Source organism: Mastigoproctus giganteus, chromosome 11 (genome assembly GCF_048544385.1).
Source record: "Mastigoproctus giganteus isolate SK-2022 chromosome 11, ASM4854438v1, whole genome shotgun sequence".
Classification (NCBI taxonomy): domain Eukaryota; kingdom Metazoa; phylum Arthropoda; class Arachnida; order Uropygi; family Thelyphonidae; genus Mastigoproctus; species Mastigoproctus giganteus.
Genome location: NC_143585.1, coordinates 77,269,776 through 77,290,511, shown reverse-complemented (window position 1 = coordinate 77,290,511; position 20,736 = coordinate 77,269,776). Strand labels below are relative to the sequence as shown.

General features: G+C 35.2%; 1 protein-coding gene across 5 annotated transcripts in view; it reads right to left on the bottom strand.

Moving 5' to 3' along the window:
* Positions 1-20,736, bottom strand: part of LOC150078149 (IQ motif and SEC7 domain-containing protein 1-like) — a 317,006-nt gene that overhangs the window by 7,726 nt on the left and 288,544 nt on the right. For all 5 annotated transcript variants that reach the window (XM_090384960.1, XM_090384956.1, XM_090384958.1 and 2 more), the window contains 5 exons: positions 15,973-16,112; positions 7,764-7,889; positions 5,442-5,541; positions 4,660-4,781; positions 3,034-3,244 (listed from right to left, as the gene is read on the bottom strand). In XM_090384960.1, the coding sequence (XP_090241086.1) occupies positions 3,034-3,244; positions 4,660-4,781; positions 5,442-5,541; positions 7,764-7,889; positions 15,973-16,112 (699 nt within the window). The remainder of the gene's footprint in view (positions 1-3,033; positions 3,245-4,659; positions 4,782-5,441; positions 5,542-7,763; positions 7,890-15,972; positions 16,113-20,736) is intronic.

Genomic DNA, 20,736 nt, shown 5'->3' with positions numbered 1-20,736 from the left:
CTCAACATCTGGTGAATGTGGGCTTGGCACACCCAGGGTCCTGAGCTGGATATCATCATTCTTCTCTTTCTTGGTGATTTCCTTCTACCTCTCTCTCTCTCTCTCTCTGTCTGTCTGTCTAAAATTTTTTTTTTTTTGGCTGGTGCAGCATAAGCCTCAGGTTTCCTTGCACCATGTGGCTAATAATAATAATAATAATATTCACCTATGGCCTGTTATATTGCCCATTCTCTGAGATTTACAGCAGAATTCATCCCCTCCCTATCCAAGAACATAACAAAAAAACAAAATAGGTGGGGGAATGTGTTCTCTTGTTTCCTATTCATTCTATAGCCCTATTCTGGATGGGGGATACAAGTACCCTTGATCAGTAGCCACTAGGATATAGATTACAGATTACATTTCTTTATAGGGTTATTACATAACACTTTCAGAAACTAAGTTGCAACAGTAAAAATAAATGAAGCTCTATAGAATTAGACAGAGATATTTAGATCAGCACAAAGCAACTCAGATTATAATGCATCAGTGCATTGTGTTTGTAGCTTGCAAATGTTCTAAAGGTTGGCTTGACTGTTTTGCAGTGCAAGTTTTCCTAACAGAAAGTTCACTTCAGAGACTTCACTTGAAACTAAGGCTTCTATAACTGAGTAGATTTATAAGTTTGTTAGTCTATCTTGTTGGAAAATGAAGCTGTCATTCATTGTTATCCTGCAGCTGGGGCACAAGGAAAGTAACATTTCCAGACATGATGCCTCTGATGACAGCTTCTCCAAAGAATGGTCTATACGCATTATTAGGGTTCCCAAAAGTTTCCTTTCTTTTCTCACTTACTATAACAAATAGGCATAATAATAATCTGCATTATTTGGCCCCAGAATAATTTAATTGGCATGTTCAGCATAAATGCTCTTATTTACACTAAACAATTTGAAGGAAATAAAAAAATTTCTTTAATAATCCACTATTCCAAGGTGGCCAGAAAAGTTTACAGCTTCATTGACACTATATATTGGCAGCTAATATGCTAGTACTGCAGTTAACAATTTGCTCAATCTCACAATGTATGTATTTGCATCTGCATACAATAATGTATGCAGATGCAAAAACAACCAGCCCTCAACAGAGCTTATAAACCTTCATGACTAGGAAGGGCATAACTGCATTAACAATAAGAGGAATATACACCCATTTGTTATAATACACAGGGCTGGATTTACATATAAGCTAAACAAGCTACAGCTTAGGGCCTCACATTGTTGTTTGTTATTTGGTTTTTAGGAGCATTAGCAACTAAGGCCATATTGCTCGGGGATATGCGGTGGTCATTCCCTGACCTTTCCGCATCCTCCGTATTTGGTGGTGACGGGCTCGAACCCCGGTCTAATCAAGAAGCGTGTGCTACGCACTGCTGCTCCTTCCCACCTGGCTACGGAGGCGCCTAGGGCCTCACATTACAAGGGGCCTCATGCTATCTTAAAAAATCCTTTATTAATATTGTCACAGGTAAACTGTAAGAGAGAAGGATGTCATACATGTTATAGCTCAGGGCTGCAACAAGTTTAAATCTAGCCCTGATAATACACTTAAACACTTTTATAAAAATTTAAGTAAATATCGTATTATTTTGCATGATGGAAAAAAAAAAAATTATTTCCATACAATGGCACTGATTTCTCGTGTACAATCACCTTTGCAGCAGTGCAGCACTAAGGCAACCTGTTGTGGAATGGTTAGATAGCTATACACAGCAGCACCCCTGGCTAACATAACTTAGCCAATAAAAAAGTTCCTTCTTTTCAGTGCTCTCTCTCTCTCTCTCTCTCTCTCTCTCTCTCTCTCTCATATTGCCATATAGCAGTTTTTTTCTTGATAAATATAATTCTGATGACTTGTCATAAGTGTATGCATTTTCCCTGTAAAAAAAAAAAAAAAAAAAAAGCACAAAATCAGAATTACAGACACAAAAATTAGTCACTTGTGGTATCTAGTGCATAAAACAGATTTCTGTTGACTGAAGAAGCAAGGGTTTCCACCACAAAAGATGAGATGCAGTAAAGATGTTAGTGACTCACAAAAAAGTTGTGATAACTATTGGCAAGTCTACGCTGACTATAAAAATATTCTGGATAACCGGGTGTTCTTTTACTGAACACTGAGGAGAACTCATCATTTTGATACTCCTCCAGGACAACTGTCTGATTTACAGGGTATCTAAACAAAAATGTTTTAAACTGGCACAAGGGAATAGTAGGGCATTTAAATTGGCTATCCAAATCACCAGATTTGAATCCTACAGAGATTCCTGGTACTATCTTGAACAGAACTTGAAAACAAAATAACAGTGCTCGTGAAACTTGAATGAATTACTGGATCAATTGTTTTCTAAACAGCTTAATACTGATATAAACTACTTGAAGTGTCTAGTTGTTGAATCCGTGCCAACAAGAATTCATGAAGTCATTTGTGCTAAAGGATATATTATTACACATTATTAATTGAAAGAAAAAATACACAAGTGACAAATTATTTTTTTTCTGGTGTCTGTATGTTTAAAATGTTCTTTTTCACTCCAGCATGAGTACATAGATAAGAGGAGTTTACAACTAATCATTATGACAGTAAATGCAATCATTAACTGTGTTTAGCAGTCATGTGGTTTTGAACTAATATCAGCTGAAGCATGTGCTGTTGCTCTTCCATGCTGACCACTTGAAAAAAGAAAAAAGGCATTGCCACTTTAACGACCCTCATTATGTAGTCAAAGTCATCTTCATATTGGAGAAACTTAATTATGATTGAATAAATTAATACTATTCACAATATACAACTATATAAATGCTCTTCTTGCCTCAACATAGCATCCCCATCATGCATTATGAAACTACACTCAAGTAGCATCCCCATCATGCATTATGAAACTACACTCAAGTTTTATGCACTAGATACCACAAGGTTTATTATGAAAAGGAATATGTAAATACATTCTGAGAGTTACAGTTTCCATATAAAATTCAATTAAGTCATACTTACGTTGATCGTGGAGATCCAAAAGGGAATTTGACAAAGCAGATCTTTTCAGATTAGTAGACAAAGTATCAGGAGCTAGTTTACCATCTTTAGTAGTCGGGGGTAAAATCTCCATATCAGCTACACCTGAATCTCTGTTTTCTGTTCCCCGTACCCTGACAATTTTTTGCTTTTCCAGTTCCCCTTCAATTCGCAAGTTCTCCATTTCATCCATCTACAAAAGTAAAAAAATCATAGAGATCTAAACTCTGTTAAGTGTGTTTCTGAATATTAGAATCTGCCAGTATAATTTCACCAATAAAACTTAAAAACGTTAACCAAACTGTATGGTGTTTTAATATATATTCACTTTTTTTTTTTTTTATTTAGTTAACTAATAACCATGTTAAAATGCATTTGATGCCATCAATTTACTAAATTAACTCATGTCATCTGTTCTTCCTTTTCTTATTTTTCACTACTATCAAAAACAACAGAAATCCTCAACTGATTTTTGGTTATCAGACATTGTGGTATTCAAACGCAAGTTTTGCTAATGCTGCCTTTCAAAATCTTTAAAACTAAAATAACCAATTTAATTAAATTCAGTTATATGAAGCTGTTAATTTTTAATCCTTTATAACAGTGGCATACAAACTGGGAAATCTCCCTAGGAGCAGGTGTGACAACTATCTCAAGTGGCCTGACAGTCTACATCCATTTAAGGTCATTAAAGCAATATGACAAATGCACTCTAATGGACTAGAACCTACAGAGTTGAATGTTACCACTCGGGTCGATCCTTATCATGTGCTATATTTATGTTTAATGTGTTAATCCCATTAATTAAACATTGACATTTGTCACTATAGTGTAAACATGATTCAAGAACTGATGAATAAGATTTTAAGAATTAATGCTCAAGATGTTAGTGCATTGAAGTACCAGTCTAACAGGACTTGTCAACTTGTCAGATTTTTAAAAAATTTATCTTGAATATATATTTAAGAACATATATTAAATTGTCAAATGCACTTATAAATAAATAAATTTCCATTTGTTCTCAATACAGCCAAAGCCAGAATTTGCATTTTTTTGTTATTATTTTTTTTATTTTATTCCTTGTCTTAAGATATTCATTTTGGATTAAACAGCAGGAAGAAAGTGGGGAAGAACTGCATGGACAACAAAAGGACATGGCCCAAAAATTTAAGTCTGTGCATTGTTTTATAAAAGTACATCAACTGTTAGTTCTCATTAATTATTTTTTAAGTAATGAGTTACTTTGAAAGCTACAAAAATGTCTTTTTTGAAAATTTAAGAAAAATGCTACAAAACTTAATTTTGATGCATGATATATAATTCATAAGCAGAACACAACCTGTTTTGCTTATGAATTATGTGAATTTATAGCTCCTGTATAGTGAAGTGACAAATACAAAAACTGTGATTGCCACATAATACAGACTGTCCATAAACTAAAATCACTCAGCATCATACGAATATGAATGAAAATAATGCAATAACCAGTTCTCTACTGCCATTTCGGTCCATTTCACAATCAGCTGTCAATGGCTGCCCACATCCTGAATTACTAAAACCTATCTTACTATATGTAAATTCAATTTTGTATTTAGTTACATAATTTACCTCTAAAATAGATTCCTTCAAATCTTCTACAAATTTGGAACGATCGTGTTCATTACGAGCATTAAATGTCACCAGTACTTTATCATCAACTCTCTGACTCAGTCTAATACCATGAGGATAATCTAAAGAAATATAACATTAACAATTATTTATATAATAATAGGAATTTTATCAAAAAAAAATAGTGAAACTTTGATATAAAAAAAGAAGCTCAAATGAAAGATTGATATGTAAACTTCATTATAAGAGAACAAATTATTCTCCATTCCAATCCTTTAAAAAAAAAAAAAAAAAAGTTGAATAATACAAAATTATTTGAATTAGTTTCCAAATTTATAAGTATCATTATCAGCTATTAAAATAAGTAAGATAAATATTAGTAAATTTGGTTGGTTGTACTGAAACTTGCCATTTAACTTATTTAATCATGCTAGTTAATTCTAAATTATTAGTTTTCCTGATGAATTTTAATTAATTCTAAGTTATTGTTAGTTTTTAGTCACTATTATAAAGATGAAGAGTAAACCAATATTGAGATATTATGCCGATTTATTTTTTTTACCTGGTATGGTAAATTTAAGAATCCATTCCTAAAAGAGTATAATGTTATAACAGTAATGCATAATTTAGGAATAATTTATTAAAATTTAATGTATCTATTCAAAATTAACAATTTGTATAGGTTTTATGTTAATTTAAATACATTTTAATTTAAAAAAGGGGAGGTTTAAATTATTAAAAGTTATTGGATAAACTGAAGATTATTTATCAAAAATACTTACGTGGAGCTTCAAATAATGTAACACTCATGCCACACAGTGGAAAGGACTGCCTGAATGTATAAGTCACACTGTTTTTCTTCTTACTAAAGATTTTTGTAACCTGGAAAAAGAAGATAATGAACCAAATGTTCACAATTTAACAAACTTAAAAAATCAATGATATATAAAAGGACTATATAATAATGATTTATACATTCTTTATATATAGTAAAGAAAATGTTTTATTAAAAAATAACTTAAATGCTACACACAGAGAATGGTAGTGTTCTAAGTATGACTATATTTCTTAAGTTACAGACTCAAATTCATTATATAATATAATATTTACAAACAGAAGTTTTCAAAATGCTCATACCCTTAACAATAAAACCATACTACTTAAGTAAAAAATAACAGTGACCTAATCAGAAAAAATTATTACAATACATTAAAGCCTGCTGACAAATATGGAATTGTGGAAACCCACTCATTCATTATTTTTAATTTGGTTCATAAAATAATTATTTCTATGAATAAATGTGTTCACATAAATAAGAGGGTTGTTCAATAAAGAATTATCCTAATTTTTTTTCACAATATATCTTTATTACATCTATATTTTGAGTCCTTTTCAAAGTAGTTCCCATATAATGAAATGCACTTACTCTAACTTTTCTGCCATTCCTCAAAAACATGGTGGAAGCCATTTTTTAACAAGCATTTCAGAATTGCCTCCAATGTCTTTATAACTTCTGATGACTGGAAACATCTTCCTTGCAGCTCCTTTTTTAAACTTTGGAAATAAAAAAATAAAAAAATTGTAGGGTGCAAGGTCAAAGCTGTAGGGTAGATGAGGAACACTTTTGATATTAATGCTGGCTAAGTACTCTATGACAGTATGGGTATTGTATTATCATGATGCAGCATCCACCCACCTGTGAGCAGTTATGGTCATTTGTGGCAAATATGATCCTGCAAAGGATGTAGTCTAATTCTGTAGTAAGGTCCTGCAACAGTCATATGATGTTGCACATCATATGACCAGAGGTATATTGCTAACAAAAATAGTACCGGAACGCTTGTTCTCCAGATGACTATATGATAATGCCACATTGACCGTACAGTAACTGAATCAAACTTCAGACTCACGGTTCATAGAACAACCAGTTCTAGCATTCAGCTCATGGCAAATCAAAATGCAGCATTCGCACACATCATAGTATATCTCATTTGTTGGATCTCTTTATCTAATGCATTGTACTTTAGTAAGAAATGTTTGAGTTTCATTGTGAAATTTACATTTTTGTTTTTAAATAAATTTTTAAAGAAATCTTTTAATTTTAAAGATGACTATTAATATAATATATATTTTTAGTAGCAATGGGTAAAACAGATATTTCTCCCTCCCCTTTGATTATGCCATTGTTTCATAATATTAGGTATATAAATTTAATGAATTTCTATTATGACATTTAGAAAAAGTATCGGAACATCATTCCAGTGCATTCTGGCCCGAATACACCACTGCATATGACGGTTTCCGTGGTGATAGCAGTGGTTGGAGCTTCAAGACAGCCAATTTTTGTAATTGAATCACATCCATGTTTAAACATTCTAAACCACTTGTGAGCTGTGTTATATAGAACATTTCATATGCTTCAGCTGATGGAAATAAAATTGAGAGCAGCATACTGTTCCTCACATGTCAAGTCCATTGTTATGTAAGCAAAACTTACTACCAAGGTCACACCGTGTGCACAGGTCAACTGTGCAGCTGCTATGTGATGCAGCTTGGTTTGGTCTAAATTCTGCAGCGCAGCTAGAAATAGCAAGCATTGTGGTTCATGAAAAATTATGACCACTCTTTATTATAAACAGCTCTTGTATTTTCACGTTTCCTTCTACAACGGTAGAAACTCATTCATTCTTTTTAGTCCAGTTCATAAAAAAATTATATCCACAAAACCATCTTTCTGAAAATCTACTTTACGCATGCACATATTTTAAACAAGCTAAGTGCAGAATTGTAGCATAATTACAAGTAACACATTTTAAGTTTCAACGAGTAATTAGATTTTCTCATCACACATATGTGTTGGCCTCATAAAAAACATATAGGTACAGAAAGCTGCAACTTAAAATTTAAGAAACACTTTTTGTTCAAAATTATATTTTAATTGTTCTTTATTATGTTGTTAAATTTTTTTCATATTTTAAATGCTTATTTAAGATATGAAAACATTTTTATTAAGGAGTACCCATGCCCAAAATATAACCTGTTAATTAACCTCATGTTTTATTTAACAGATTAAATATCACAGAAATGAAATCTGATGAACATACCATTATCATATCATTGAAAAGAAACACCTCCCTTTGATGAACCCCAGGGCGCTCCTTTTTGTTAATGTCATAGACTTCATATAACCTACAGTAGCATACCAGACGACGATGAGGTAGCGCCAAATTCTAAATGTAAAAATGGAGGATTTATTGAAATATAACTATTAAAATTGCATAGCATACACAAACACAAGATTTTACAAATAAAAAAAAAATGCTTCATTTTTACCACTACATTTTTTTTTTCTTTATTGTAAACTAATGCCAAAATTTGCTACACATAAAATTAATACTTTTAGCCTTAGCCACACAAGAGTAGATAGGAATTTTATATGTCTGTTTGTTTACCAGTAATGCCTCACTTCTCACATAATGCTGAACCAAATAAGTATCCTTTTTACATATTAAATCAGTGAAAAATATTAGAACTTATTTTATTTTCTTTGCAAAACAGTGAAATACTGAATTTTTTACATAGAAAAACACAGCCAATATTCATTCACTTCACCTGAATATCAGCAACAAATATTAAAGATAAAATTTTTTCATATCAGTATATTTTTTTTTTTTTTGGTTACATTCAAATGTTTTGAATTGTCTGTTTAAATGGGCAAGAAGTTTGAATTCTTAGCTTTGTGTGCTAAGTAGAGTTGCAGATAGAAGAAGACTTAGCCTTAGTGAAGATGTTAAGGGACAGGTCACATGTAGGAAGAATGCCAGGGTGCAAAGGTATCAACCTTGTTGATGGAGCAGTCTTGTCTACCATGATATATAAACTCTTGAGTAGCACTTGGATACAAATACTAAATGAACAGTTTCCAGCATGATGAGTATTACGAAGAATCTCCCAGCATGGTTGAAAAAGTGATGTCTATGTTTTTCAGCCATGAATTTTATAGGAGCATTTTATTGTTTAACTGCATTGTTTTAGAATGCAGTCCTCATTTTACCATTGAAATAACTTTAAAGGATAACAGCACACTGACAAGTTTAAAGAAAATTCTTCTATTAAAGTCTCAGTTATCGGTTGATAACTGAATCTCAGAATCTCAGTTATCGGATGATTCAACTACTGCTCATCTCAGATGTCCAAATTATTCGCTGTATGATTCCTATTGCCTCAAAGGTGGTACTTGTGCATATGTCCGTTCTGATATTCCCTGTCAGAGACTTGGCAATTTGGAATCTACTCTCTTTGATCTTCTCTGGCTTAAAATCTCTTTACCTCATTGTGTCAAATTCATCTGTTGCCTCTACCATTCTCCCAACTCCACTAATCACTTCGAGCTCTTTGACTTCCTCTCTTTGCAACTTGACTTTCTCCAGTCCAACTTTCCTAACAGTGAGGTAATTTTCCTTGGTGATTTTAATGTTCACAACTCCAGCTGGCTTCCATTTTCTAGTCACACCGACCCAGCAGGTCGAGATGCTGAGGCATTTGACTAATTACTAATGACCTAGCACAGATTGTTCACTTACCTACAAGAATACCGGACAATCCTAATCATACAGCCAATATGCTTGATCTTTTTCTCACAAACAACCCTTCTAAGTACACGGTCGAAGTGAGAGGTCCTTTATGCACTTCAGATCACAACTTGGTGATTGTCTCTTCTCCAATGGAACCTTTATCTCATGGCTATTCCCAACCTTGTGCTTGTTTGGCATTACAAGAATGCAAAATGGGATGACCTGCAAGACTTCTTTTCTTCTTTTCCTTGGTCGGATTACTGTTTCAAAACTTCTGATGTCAACGTTTGCTCAGATCGTGTCAGTGAAATTATTCTTGCAGGAATTGAATCCTTTATCCCACACTCCACTTTAAAATCTCGTCCTTTATCTAAACCTTGGTTTTCCAATAAATGTGCTAAGGCTGTTCAAGAAAAGAATGTTGCATATTGTAATTGGCTTGTTTCTAATTCTTCAGTTTTATTTTCTGCCTACACCAAAGCTCGCAACAATTGTAAAGCAGTTATTAATCAGTCCAAACTAGAGTTCGAACAGGCTAAGAGTAGAAAACTTGCTTCTTGCCCTAATGGTAGCCTAGAATTCTGGTCTCTTGCCAAAGCTATTGGCTGCAACTTTTGCCCATCTCTGCTCCCACCTCTGTCCAAACCAGATGGTTCTGTTGTCACTTCAGCCAAGGATAAAGCTGACCTGCTAGCATCCCAATTTTCTTCCAGCTCATGTATTAATGATCTTGGTAAAACACCTCCCACCATTCCCAAAACGCTCCATTCAATGACTCCCGCGGTCTTCCGTCAATAGGATATCAGAAGGATTTTGATGAATCTTGATGCTAAGAAAGCTCCAGGTCCTGATGGTATTTCTCCACTTGTTCTCAAAGCTTGTGCTCCTGAACTTACTCCTATTCTTTGCCGCCTTTTTTCACTTTCTTATTCCAAAGGTGTTTTTCCTTCTGCTTGGAAATTTGCTCATATCCAGCCAGTTCCTAAAAAGGGTGACAAATCCCTCCCATCCAATTATTAATGGAGCAATCAATTAACTGCCAACTCTTAAACTACCTAGAAACCTTCCGTCTGATCAATGATCGCCAGTATGGATTCCATCAGTGTCGATCCACTGGTGATATTCTGGCTTATGTTACCCATTTATGGACTAATTCAATGGAAAGGTTCGGTGAAACACAAGTAGTTGCTCTTGCCATCTCAAAGGCTTTTGATCGTGTTTGGCATAAAGGTCTTCTAAACAAGATTCCATCTTATGGTTTGCCAACTGTTTTTAGTAATTGGTTATCCAGTGTTTTCTCTGATCGCTCACTGAGGGTGATGGTAGATGGCTCTCTGTCTTCTAACTTCTCCACTAATGCCGGTGTCCCCCAAGGTTCAGTTCTTTCCCCCACTCTTTTCCTCTTGTATATTAATGACCTTCTTCCATCGACTGGAAATCCTATCCAAAGTTTTGCCGATGATAGCACATCGCATTCCACTTTCCATTTTGAGAAACCTTGTCCTGCTCAATCAGCTTCAACTTCTCAAAAATCTGCTACCAATTCCTTAAATGCCGATCTTTAGGTAATTCTCCAGTGGGGCAAAGACAACTTAGTTGATTTCAACCCTTCTACAATTCAGTCTTGTCTTATATCTCGCAAAAAAGGATTCTTCTGCTCCTATGCTATCTTTAGTGACACTCCGATTTCTAGGCAAAATGATATATCTCTTTTGGGGATTACCCTGACTTCTAATCTCTCTTGGCACAAGCACATTACAAATATTGCTTCCTCTGCATCTAAAAAACTTGGTTTTCTCTTTCGCTCTCGGCGTTTTTTCTTCCAAACAGCTGCTCATTCTGTATAAATTGCAAATCCGTCCTGCCATGGAATATTGTTCCCACATCTGGGGTGGTGCCCTCAAAACCTCTCTCAGGCTTCTTGATTACATTCAGAAGAGGGCAGTTAGAGATGAATCATCAATTAACCTAACAGAATCTCTCCACTTGCTTTCTTATAGACGTACTATTTCTGCTGCATGCCTCTTCTACAGATATTTCCATGGGCACTGTTCTTTTGACTTGGCTTCTATAATTCCCGCTCTCTCTCTCTCTTTCAAAACAGTCCGAACACGTGCCGCCAACATCCATTTACTGTCCAACTTCAAACCCACAGAACCAACTTTTCGTCTTCCTCATTTATTCATTCAACTGCCGTTTTCTGGGACAACCTTCCTTCATACGTATTTCCTGAAAATTACAATCTACAGAAGTTCAAGTCCAATGTCAACAAATATCTTCTTTCATCTTCTCAACCTCCAACCCAAGCATGGTACTAAGTACTATAGGTTCTAATACCTCTCATGTTTGGGATTCACATAAAAAAAATAAATAAATAAAAATAAAAGTATACCACTAATTAGGAGAAACTGCAAAATATTAAAAAGTTGAGAGGGTTAACTACATGTTCAGTGTTGAGATGTTCGTTGTTTGTTTGTTATTTGGTTTTTAGGAGCATTAGCAACTAAGGCCATATTGCTCCGGGATATGCGGTGGTCATTCCTTGACCTTTCCGCATACTCCGTATTTGGTGGTGACGGGGCTCGAACCCCGGTCTAATCAAGAAGCATGTGCTACGCACTGCTGCTCCTTCCCACCTGGCTACGGAGGCGCCCTCCAGTGTTGAGATGTTTTCCTCTAAGACGCTTGTTGCCAAATGCTCTAAGGTGATGAAAAGCTGTTGTTTGTTTTGTTTGGTTTTTAGGAGCATTAGCAACTAAGGCCATATTGCTCCAGGGATATGCAGTGGTCATTCCCTGACCTTTCCGCATCCTCCATATTTGGTGGTCACGGGCTCAAACCCCGGTCTAATCAAGAAGCGTGTGCTACGCACTGCTGCTCCTGCCCACCAGGCTACGGAGGCGCCCATGATGATGAAAAGCTGTATACAGGGTGTCTCAAAAATATTGGTACAAACGTTTAGGGGAGGTAGGTAACATCTAAAGGAATGTGAATCGCATAGGAACCCATAACAGGAAACGTCACCGTAAGTCAGTAGCTGGCGCTGTTCATCAGTTCGCGAGAGAGAAAATTTCTGGTTTACTCATTCAAGCAGTAGTCACCGCACGAAGAGCATGCATCAATATATGAACTGTGAACTGGCATACATGCACCTAGTGTATGGATTAGCAGAGGGCAATGGAGACGAGCCGCTCAACGAATTTATGGAGAACACTTCCCAGACAGACATATACCGGACCACCGTTTGTTTGCACATGTGCATCAAAATTTGTGCGATTATGGGTAATTTAGAGGTAACAGGAGTAGTGTGGGCAGACCACATTCGATGCGAACTCCTGCCATGGAAGAAAGTGTGTTGAATGCCGTCCAGAATAATCCTACTACCAGCACACGTGCCGTTGCCTCTGACTTAGGAGTGTCTCGTTGCAGTGTACAGCGTGTCTGGCACGATGATTCCTTACACCCCTTTCATCTCCAAAGGGTTCAGTTACTGCTCCCCCAAGATCATCCTGCACGTGTGGCTTTTGCACAGTGGTTTCTTCAAGAAAGTGTTCAAGACTTGAATTTTCCAGCCTATGTTTTGTTCATGGATGAGGCTTATTTTGCTTGGGAAGGCTTATTCAATCAGCACAATGCTCATGTGTGGGCTCACGACAACCCACACGGTGTGTGCCCCCATGCGGCACAACATCGCTTCGGAATAAATGCGTGCGCAGGTATGGTCGGTGACTGCTTAGTCGGCCCACACCTATTACCATCCCACATGAACTCTGCTAAATATCGGATCTTTCTTGAACAAGTTCTACCAGGGTTACTTAGATGTTCCAGCAAATGTGAGATGCAACATTTGGTTTCAACATGACGGGGTGCCTGCCCATTATGGAAGGTGTATTCATGACCATTTGAACAGGTGTTTTGGACGTCGATGGATTGGCCGTAGTGGACCCGTTGCCTGGTCCCCACGCTCACCTGATTTATCGAGCCTTGATTTCTTTCTGTGGGGGCCCTTAAATCTATTGTGTATGAATCGCCTGTGGAGACGGCAATGGATCTCGTGGCGAGACTCGTCTGCGCTGCTGCTACTGTCAAAGAAACTCCAGGTGTGTTCGACCGTGTCCACCAATCCATGCTGCGTCAGTGTCACGCATGCATCGCGTCTCATGGTGGAACCTTCGAGCATCTGTTATAACATCGTGAAATGCATCCATTTCGTACTCCATTGTTAATATTATGTCAAATAAACGTTTGCCACTAATTACTGTCTTGTGTCATTTCTGCTTCTTGTGCCTCTGCTACTACCTGTGATGTTTCCGGTTATGGGTTCCTATGCGATTCACATTCCTTTAGATGTTACCTACCTCCCCTAAACGTTTGTACTAATATTTTTGCGACACCCTGTAGAATGTTTTAAAGTTAACTGGAAGTGGTCACTCAGCTGCAAAGTATTTAGTTAAAAAAAAAGCTGATTTTTAATATCTGAATAATAAAAAAAGAATAAAAAATTAACAGTTTCTTCAGAGTGTATTTCTTGTATTTAAAATTCTTTAAATACAATATTTTAACCTTTTTTATTCCATACCTTGTTTGAATTTTGTATAATTATTATGCATGTGAACACAGTCAACAACCAACATAAACTATGGATCAGAAAGTGGGGTGGGGGGGCAAAGTTATTATTAGTAGTATTAGCAAATTATACAAAAAAGCAAGCTTATACAATATCAGCAAAAACAAAACAAAAAAAAAAAAAAAAAAACACAAGCTTCCCACCTCACCTGTCCATTCCCTACAATCTATGCTTTCCACCCCTCACCCCATGTGTGTGTGTGTGTGTGTATGTGTGGCCTCAACAAGGGTAAGGATATCATCAGCATTTAGCTTACTCAATCTATTTAAAGCCTTAAACACCTCTCAGATCTCATACATATCTAGTTTCTGGATGCTACAATTTGCAGAACCGAAGGCTTCTGCGGTAAGAGTACTCCTTTGTTTTCTTGTCTAATCTGGTTGCTTTTCTCTGCACCTGTTCCAACAGATCCACCTGATTCTTAAAATAAGCTTCCAAGACCTGTATGCAGTACTCAAGATGTGGCCTAACCACAGCTTTATACAACAGGATAATCACCTTATTCCTGCTCCTGCTGGCAAAATTCTTGTATATCATTGACAAAATCTCAATGAGCTGTTATAGCAGCCCTTTGGTATTGCTCAAGAGAACTTTATGTTTGACTGCACAATTACTCCAAGTCTTGTTTGTTCTCCACTTTCCTGAGAACAAAAAAGGTTTAGTGGGGATGAGATTCCCATCCCCAAACACAAATATTTGTTTTGCAACTGTCATCCCTGAGTTTTTAGTTCAGAACAGATTTCCTATTCAGTTACTTCAAGAAGATTCTATTCTGAGATGATGCCTTCGGATGAATTCAGTATCTTGTGGGGATGTTGCATCAATCGGCACTCTCCCAATAGATGTGTCTTGGAGAGCTGTTCTGAATGTTTGCCATTTCTAGATGTTACAGGAATGTTGCCAGAACAAAGCCAGTTGACTGATTTAGCGGAGCCTGCTAACCCTTCCACACCTTTCTTGATAGAGAAGGGAGACATTTTCTCTATGGGCTTCTCTCACTGGTACAGTAAATTATCAGATAGTGAGGTGTTGGACCTGATATACCTGCAGTTCTGTCTGCCAAAGTGATGTTATCTGGGTGACTAGCTATGTTTTCTGGAAAGGACCTTTTTGGGGTTCCATATGAAAGATTTATATTATCAGGATTTATAGATGCTATTTTTTTGTTTCAATACCTGCTTCCACCCACCAAGGTGCCCAAAAGGATGCCTGCTACCAGGCAAATAATACATGCACTCAGGAGCGGGATGCAAGGGCTACTCAAACACCACAGCCACATATTCACCAGCTTAAATCCTGTCCCTCAGACCATGAGGATAAGGACATGGCTTCAGCACAGTTGTTCTTCACAGATAAATTGAAACCCATTAGTCAATTGATCCTGGGATCCCCAAGTGCAAGTGTTAAAACTGGACCCTTCAACAACCAGAATCCCCCTTTTCATACATTTCCATGAGTATTCACCACATTGAGGGGAGTTAAGCAGAAATATCCAGACTTTTTCATGTCGAGAGCTACTGCCAATCTTAAAATTCTTTGTTGGATTAGTAACTAATATATACATTAGTTTTAAGCTTGTGGCCTTTTATGAGCAACTGCAACCTATTAGACATTATCAGACATTACCAGTGGGTAATTGTCTTGGACCTGCTACTGTGCTACAGATAAATAAATTTAAAAAATAAATTTTTTTTTGTTTATATTCTGGGTCAGAGGATTTACAACTATAATAATTTACAAATAGTTTGTGGCACCACAGATTCTCATGTAGCATATGGAACTGCATATCAACGTACATTCTTCACCTTGTTTACTTTTACTCTTTAATATTAATTATATACTCTTTGATTTCTTCACACAATAAATAAATAACATCAGATTAAACAGATAAATTAAAACTCATGATTTTCAAAATGATTTTGTTGCCGACTACATATCCAAAAAAATTCTAAATGGTCATGCAGTGTTACCTTATTATTTGTTTAGTGCCCTCAATTGCCATTGAAACATTATACACATATACTGTATTTGCACTAAATTATGATGCCATTATTAGTTGCTTTGCCATTTTAATAAAGTTGTGGCAATACAAAGAATTTACAAAGGACTTACTGGTTTTTTCCCAACAACAGTCTGCTGTACTTTCATTACTTGAGTCACGTGGTCTGAACCCATTTTAAATTCATTCACTTTAATCCTCTCATAAATTCCAATTAGCATATCTCTGTCTAAGTCATGACTATCATCAATTCCTGGAACAAGAGAGAAGATAATATTAATATTACAATACTGAAGAGTGATAGAAGTGAGTAACAATATTAACAGGTTGGTGGACTCTTAACATTAAAAGGCCAAATGAGAGGTCTGAATAAAACTGCAGTTCATAAAATTTGGAATTTATATATATATACAGTGGATTCCGGTTATTTGGGCCACCGGTTAATCGGGGCAGCCGTTTATTTGGGGCAAATCTTAAAAAACAGAACTCAATCGAGAAAATAGCCAGGATTTACTTCGCTTAATTGGGACAAAATGCCGGTTAATCGGGGCAGAAGACCGCAGCACTGAAGATTACCCTACGATTGTCCCCAACCGTACCACGTAGTTCGGTCGAATTTCTGGGGGTCACAACCATAAAACAATAAAAACAATTAGCAGTCACCTGTTTATTGGGCTTTTGTGTTAGTGAAATCTATCATAAACTGATAGTAAACTTGATCTTACTGAATTTGCGATAATACCGACAGCTGGAATTCTGTGGGTTATTATGGTGAAATGTGTTTACACTTCTATGGAATCTTCAATCATATAAAAAAAATAATTTTCAGGCTCTTCTCTTCATTCCTATTTTTAAAGCTTCGTAATTTGTTACTCCGTTCTCACTTGCGCGTATCGTGTTACTTGCAATTTGTGTGTGTGCGGTGTTCTTTGTTATTGATTGCTTATCTTTTTACTGTTTTAAATTTTAACCCCCACCCACAAATGACATTGAACAGAAATGTCAACTAGTTTAGTTAGTACTGTATGTACATTACAGTACGTATTAATTATTCCGATTATCACGTGTATTCTTCCGAATTTCACGTATCATTTAATTTTTTAATTGGTAAGGTAATAAAGGGTAAATTTGTACTTAATATATCTTTACTTTTATAGCCTATGGATAATATTCTTCCTATTTTCAATAAAATTCTGTTTGCTAATTAGAATTGCTGTTTAATAGAATTAAAATTCGATTCACAAACGTGATCACAATGACCGGCGCTTATTACACATCGTATAGTGAACGGTACTTTACAATGGTGACTCCATCGTAACGTGATTTGATTGAACAGTGAACCAATTGTAAAGAGGGGGGGGGGAGTACATTGTATTTTTAACTATTTACGTGAAACTTCGGATAATTGGGGCAGCCGCTTAATCGGGCCAAAATGCACTAGTCCCGATGTGTCCCAAATAACCGGAATCGACTATATATATATATATATATATATATACTACCATTAAATATTGACAAAAGTTAAATTATAATAAAATAAATAATTAATTAATTAAGCATTCATTAGAGGCAGCAACTCGCAATTCCTCCATATGAAGCCGAAATATATTTTAAATTAAATAAAATAAAACATAAGCCAGTAGTATGGCAAAAACTGTAGAGCGAAAATTAACATAAAAATAACCAAATAAACAAACAAACGAAAAAGAAGAATAAAAGTTAGACATAAATAATAGCCCAGAAACCCCTATATAATTTCGAACTTTAAATCCAATTAAAATTTAGAATAATGCCAATTACATGTTAATTTAGCGGTACCTCTAATGAATGCTTAATTATCTATTTATTTAATTTATTATAATTTAACTTTTGTCAATATTTAATATAATTCAATGGTAGTATGGGTTGATATGCTAATTTAGCAGCGCCTGTGCCGCCATCTATTTTCCTTTCTTCTATATAAGCTGATTCAGCTTACAGTATGTCAGTGGTGTGGCTCTGCTTGAGTGCTGTCTGTTCTATAATTTATTTTTCGCTGCATAAGGACCACCGCCGTGCAAATCCTCTGCATTGGAGGATCGATCAGAGGAGGAAGGGTGATTTGGTACTTCGATCTTTTCACCATTGCGATTGAAATGCAGCGATTCCATGACCATTATTGGCCTCGTGGTCCTCTGTCGATATGGGGCATGATGGTCAGTCTATTTTATTTTATTTTAATTTATTCTGATTTTGTTATTTTTTAGTAGTTCCTTCAACCCCCTTTTTTGGTGATATTTCACGTCTTTTGAAACTGGTACCTCTCGGGGGGGGGGGGGGGGGCTAAATTAACATGTAATTGGCATTATTCTAAATTTTATATACGTCATGTTAATTGGATTTAAAGTTCAAAATTATATAGGGGTTTCTGGGCTATTATTTATGTCTAACTTTTATTCTTCTTTTTCGTTTGTTCGTTTATTTGGTTATTTTTATGTTAATTTTCTCTCTACAGTTTTTGCCATACTACTGGCTTATGTTTTATTTTATTTAATTTTAAAAAAAAAAAAAATATATATATATATATATATATATATATATATAAAATAATAATATAAAGTACTCTTTCTTTTTTTTTTTTTTTTTAAACAATTATCATGTTTCAACCATTAATGGAAATTTTTCAACGGTAGACTTTTTTAAATTAATGCTGCATATTAATTTTTGTTTGATTAAGAAAACCAAGAACAGGCTCAACTGTTAATATCAAGCACCTTATTAATTGACTGCCAAATGCATGTGTACCATTACATGAAAATACTACTAAATTTGTAGTGAAATATTTCACTGTTTATTAATATTTCCATTTAATGTTATATAACCAACCAATTAAAATTTGTAGATCCACAAGGGTGGTAGCCAATTATTTTTTTAATTATAAGAATTCATAATGACTATAAAAGGAAACTGCTTATCTTAAGTGCATAAATTAAAATAAATATTAAAAGTTGTAGTGAGTGAGAGTGAACTCCATAATATATATCAGTATACTTATATTGCTTATATACTTGTTCTTTTGGCCTTTTTAGCTTTCATGGTCTCCTGTATAAGCTGTTTTTGGAAAAAAAAAAAAAAAAAAAAAAAAAATGTTGGATTTTGATTTTACTCTGTACTATTCCAACAGAGTTAAAATATTTCAAATAAATCTTTTAAAAATTCAAGCCAAAAATTCTTAAGTTCTTAAAAATTCTTATTTTTCCATGGTCCTGCAGAGTTAGGTTGAGCTGAAATGCAAATATACCTTCAGTATTGACTGACCTAACGAACAACAAATGTCTACGTATAATTTCATAAACTACTGAAAATAATGACCTGCTTTATCAATTCTCTTCCTTCTATTTTGTTCTGACCAATTAAAAGACCACCCTCACTTTGTTAAAATTATTCCTTTTATAGTGAATTCCCACAGATGGTTGAGAATTCAATGCATCATTGCTATCATCAGTTAAAATAAAAAGTGGTCCATTTTGCAAGTGATTTGCACTTCCAGAGGTCAACCAAACTAGAAGTTGCTTTTGTCCTGCCAGAAATGTTGCTTTTCCATTTCCAAATTCAAAAAGGAATAATTTTCTATGCTGCATCTGCTCTTGAAAATCACTGTTTTGGAATTCGCTTTAAAATTTATCTTTTATTATGGTATTCCACCAATGTACTGATATTACCCCATACTTAAATTAAAAACAATTAACATCTACCATATTTAATGCATTTATAGAACTGCCTACTTCAAATTTCTGTACAATAGCCAGTTTCTGTTTCATTGCTAACCATATGCTCATCTTTCTCCATTTCATGGTATGATATGGTATGGTATGTGGTACTAACTTAAATGAAAAGCATTGTGGAAAAATTGCATCAAATTACTAGCTGAACTGATGTGTTGAAAAGCCAGATGCATGGTGCCAAGCCCACATCTTCTACAGGTAACCTGCAGCAATAAAATTAGAAAGTAAATATTCCATCACCCATATCCCACCTACAGTAATAAAATGATCTTCCAAGGCAGTTATGGAAAGTAAAGTACTTGCAGTTCTCTGTATTTTATCATAATAAATGTAATGAAAAGTAAGATAGCTTTTCAAAACTGTATCATTGCTATCATTGGCTAAAATAAAAAGTGGTTCATTTTGCAAGTGCTCTGCACTTCCAGAGATCAACCAAAGAGTTGCTTTTGTCCTGCCAGAAATGTTGCTTTTCCATTTCCAAATTCAAAAACATTTTTCTAAATAAGGGGTTAGCATGATTTTCTGAAATCATAGGAGGATTATCTTCTATAAAAAATGAAATGAAAAGACACTTGATTTTTGCAAACATTCAATTTTTTTTTTACCTCTTTCACTGACACTTCACTGATAATGTATTTTGCACTCGTCAAACATGATCCAGTTATGACTTTTTTACCATGCACAACATCAGCATCACACTGGCACAAACTACAATATGTGAATTATCCTCATAAAAGTATTGTTATCACATCACTAATAAAAATATCAATATGAGGGGGTATCAAAAGGCTTGTACTCTTACTTAGATAAAACATCAGTAAGAAGATGACGTTTTTAATAAGTTGTCTACATATTCAATAACTAACAAGTGGAATTTCATTCCCATAGGTGACTGTACACCAGAGGTGGAGCACGGAATCTGAGGAAGGACGCTATGATTGACAAAGTGGAGCATCAAGCAGTGATCAAGTTCCTGCACTTGCAGGGCAAGAAAGCTCAGGAAATTGATGAAGAAATGAAAGCTGTGTATGGGCAGAATTGTCCATTCTATGACACTGTAAAAAAGTGGAAACGGGAGTTCCAGTGCAGTCGTACAAGTGTCTTTGATGAGTC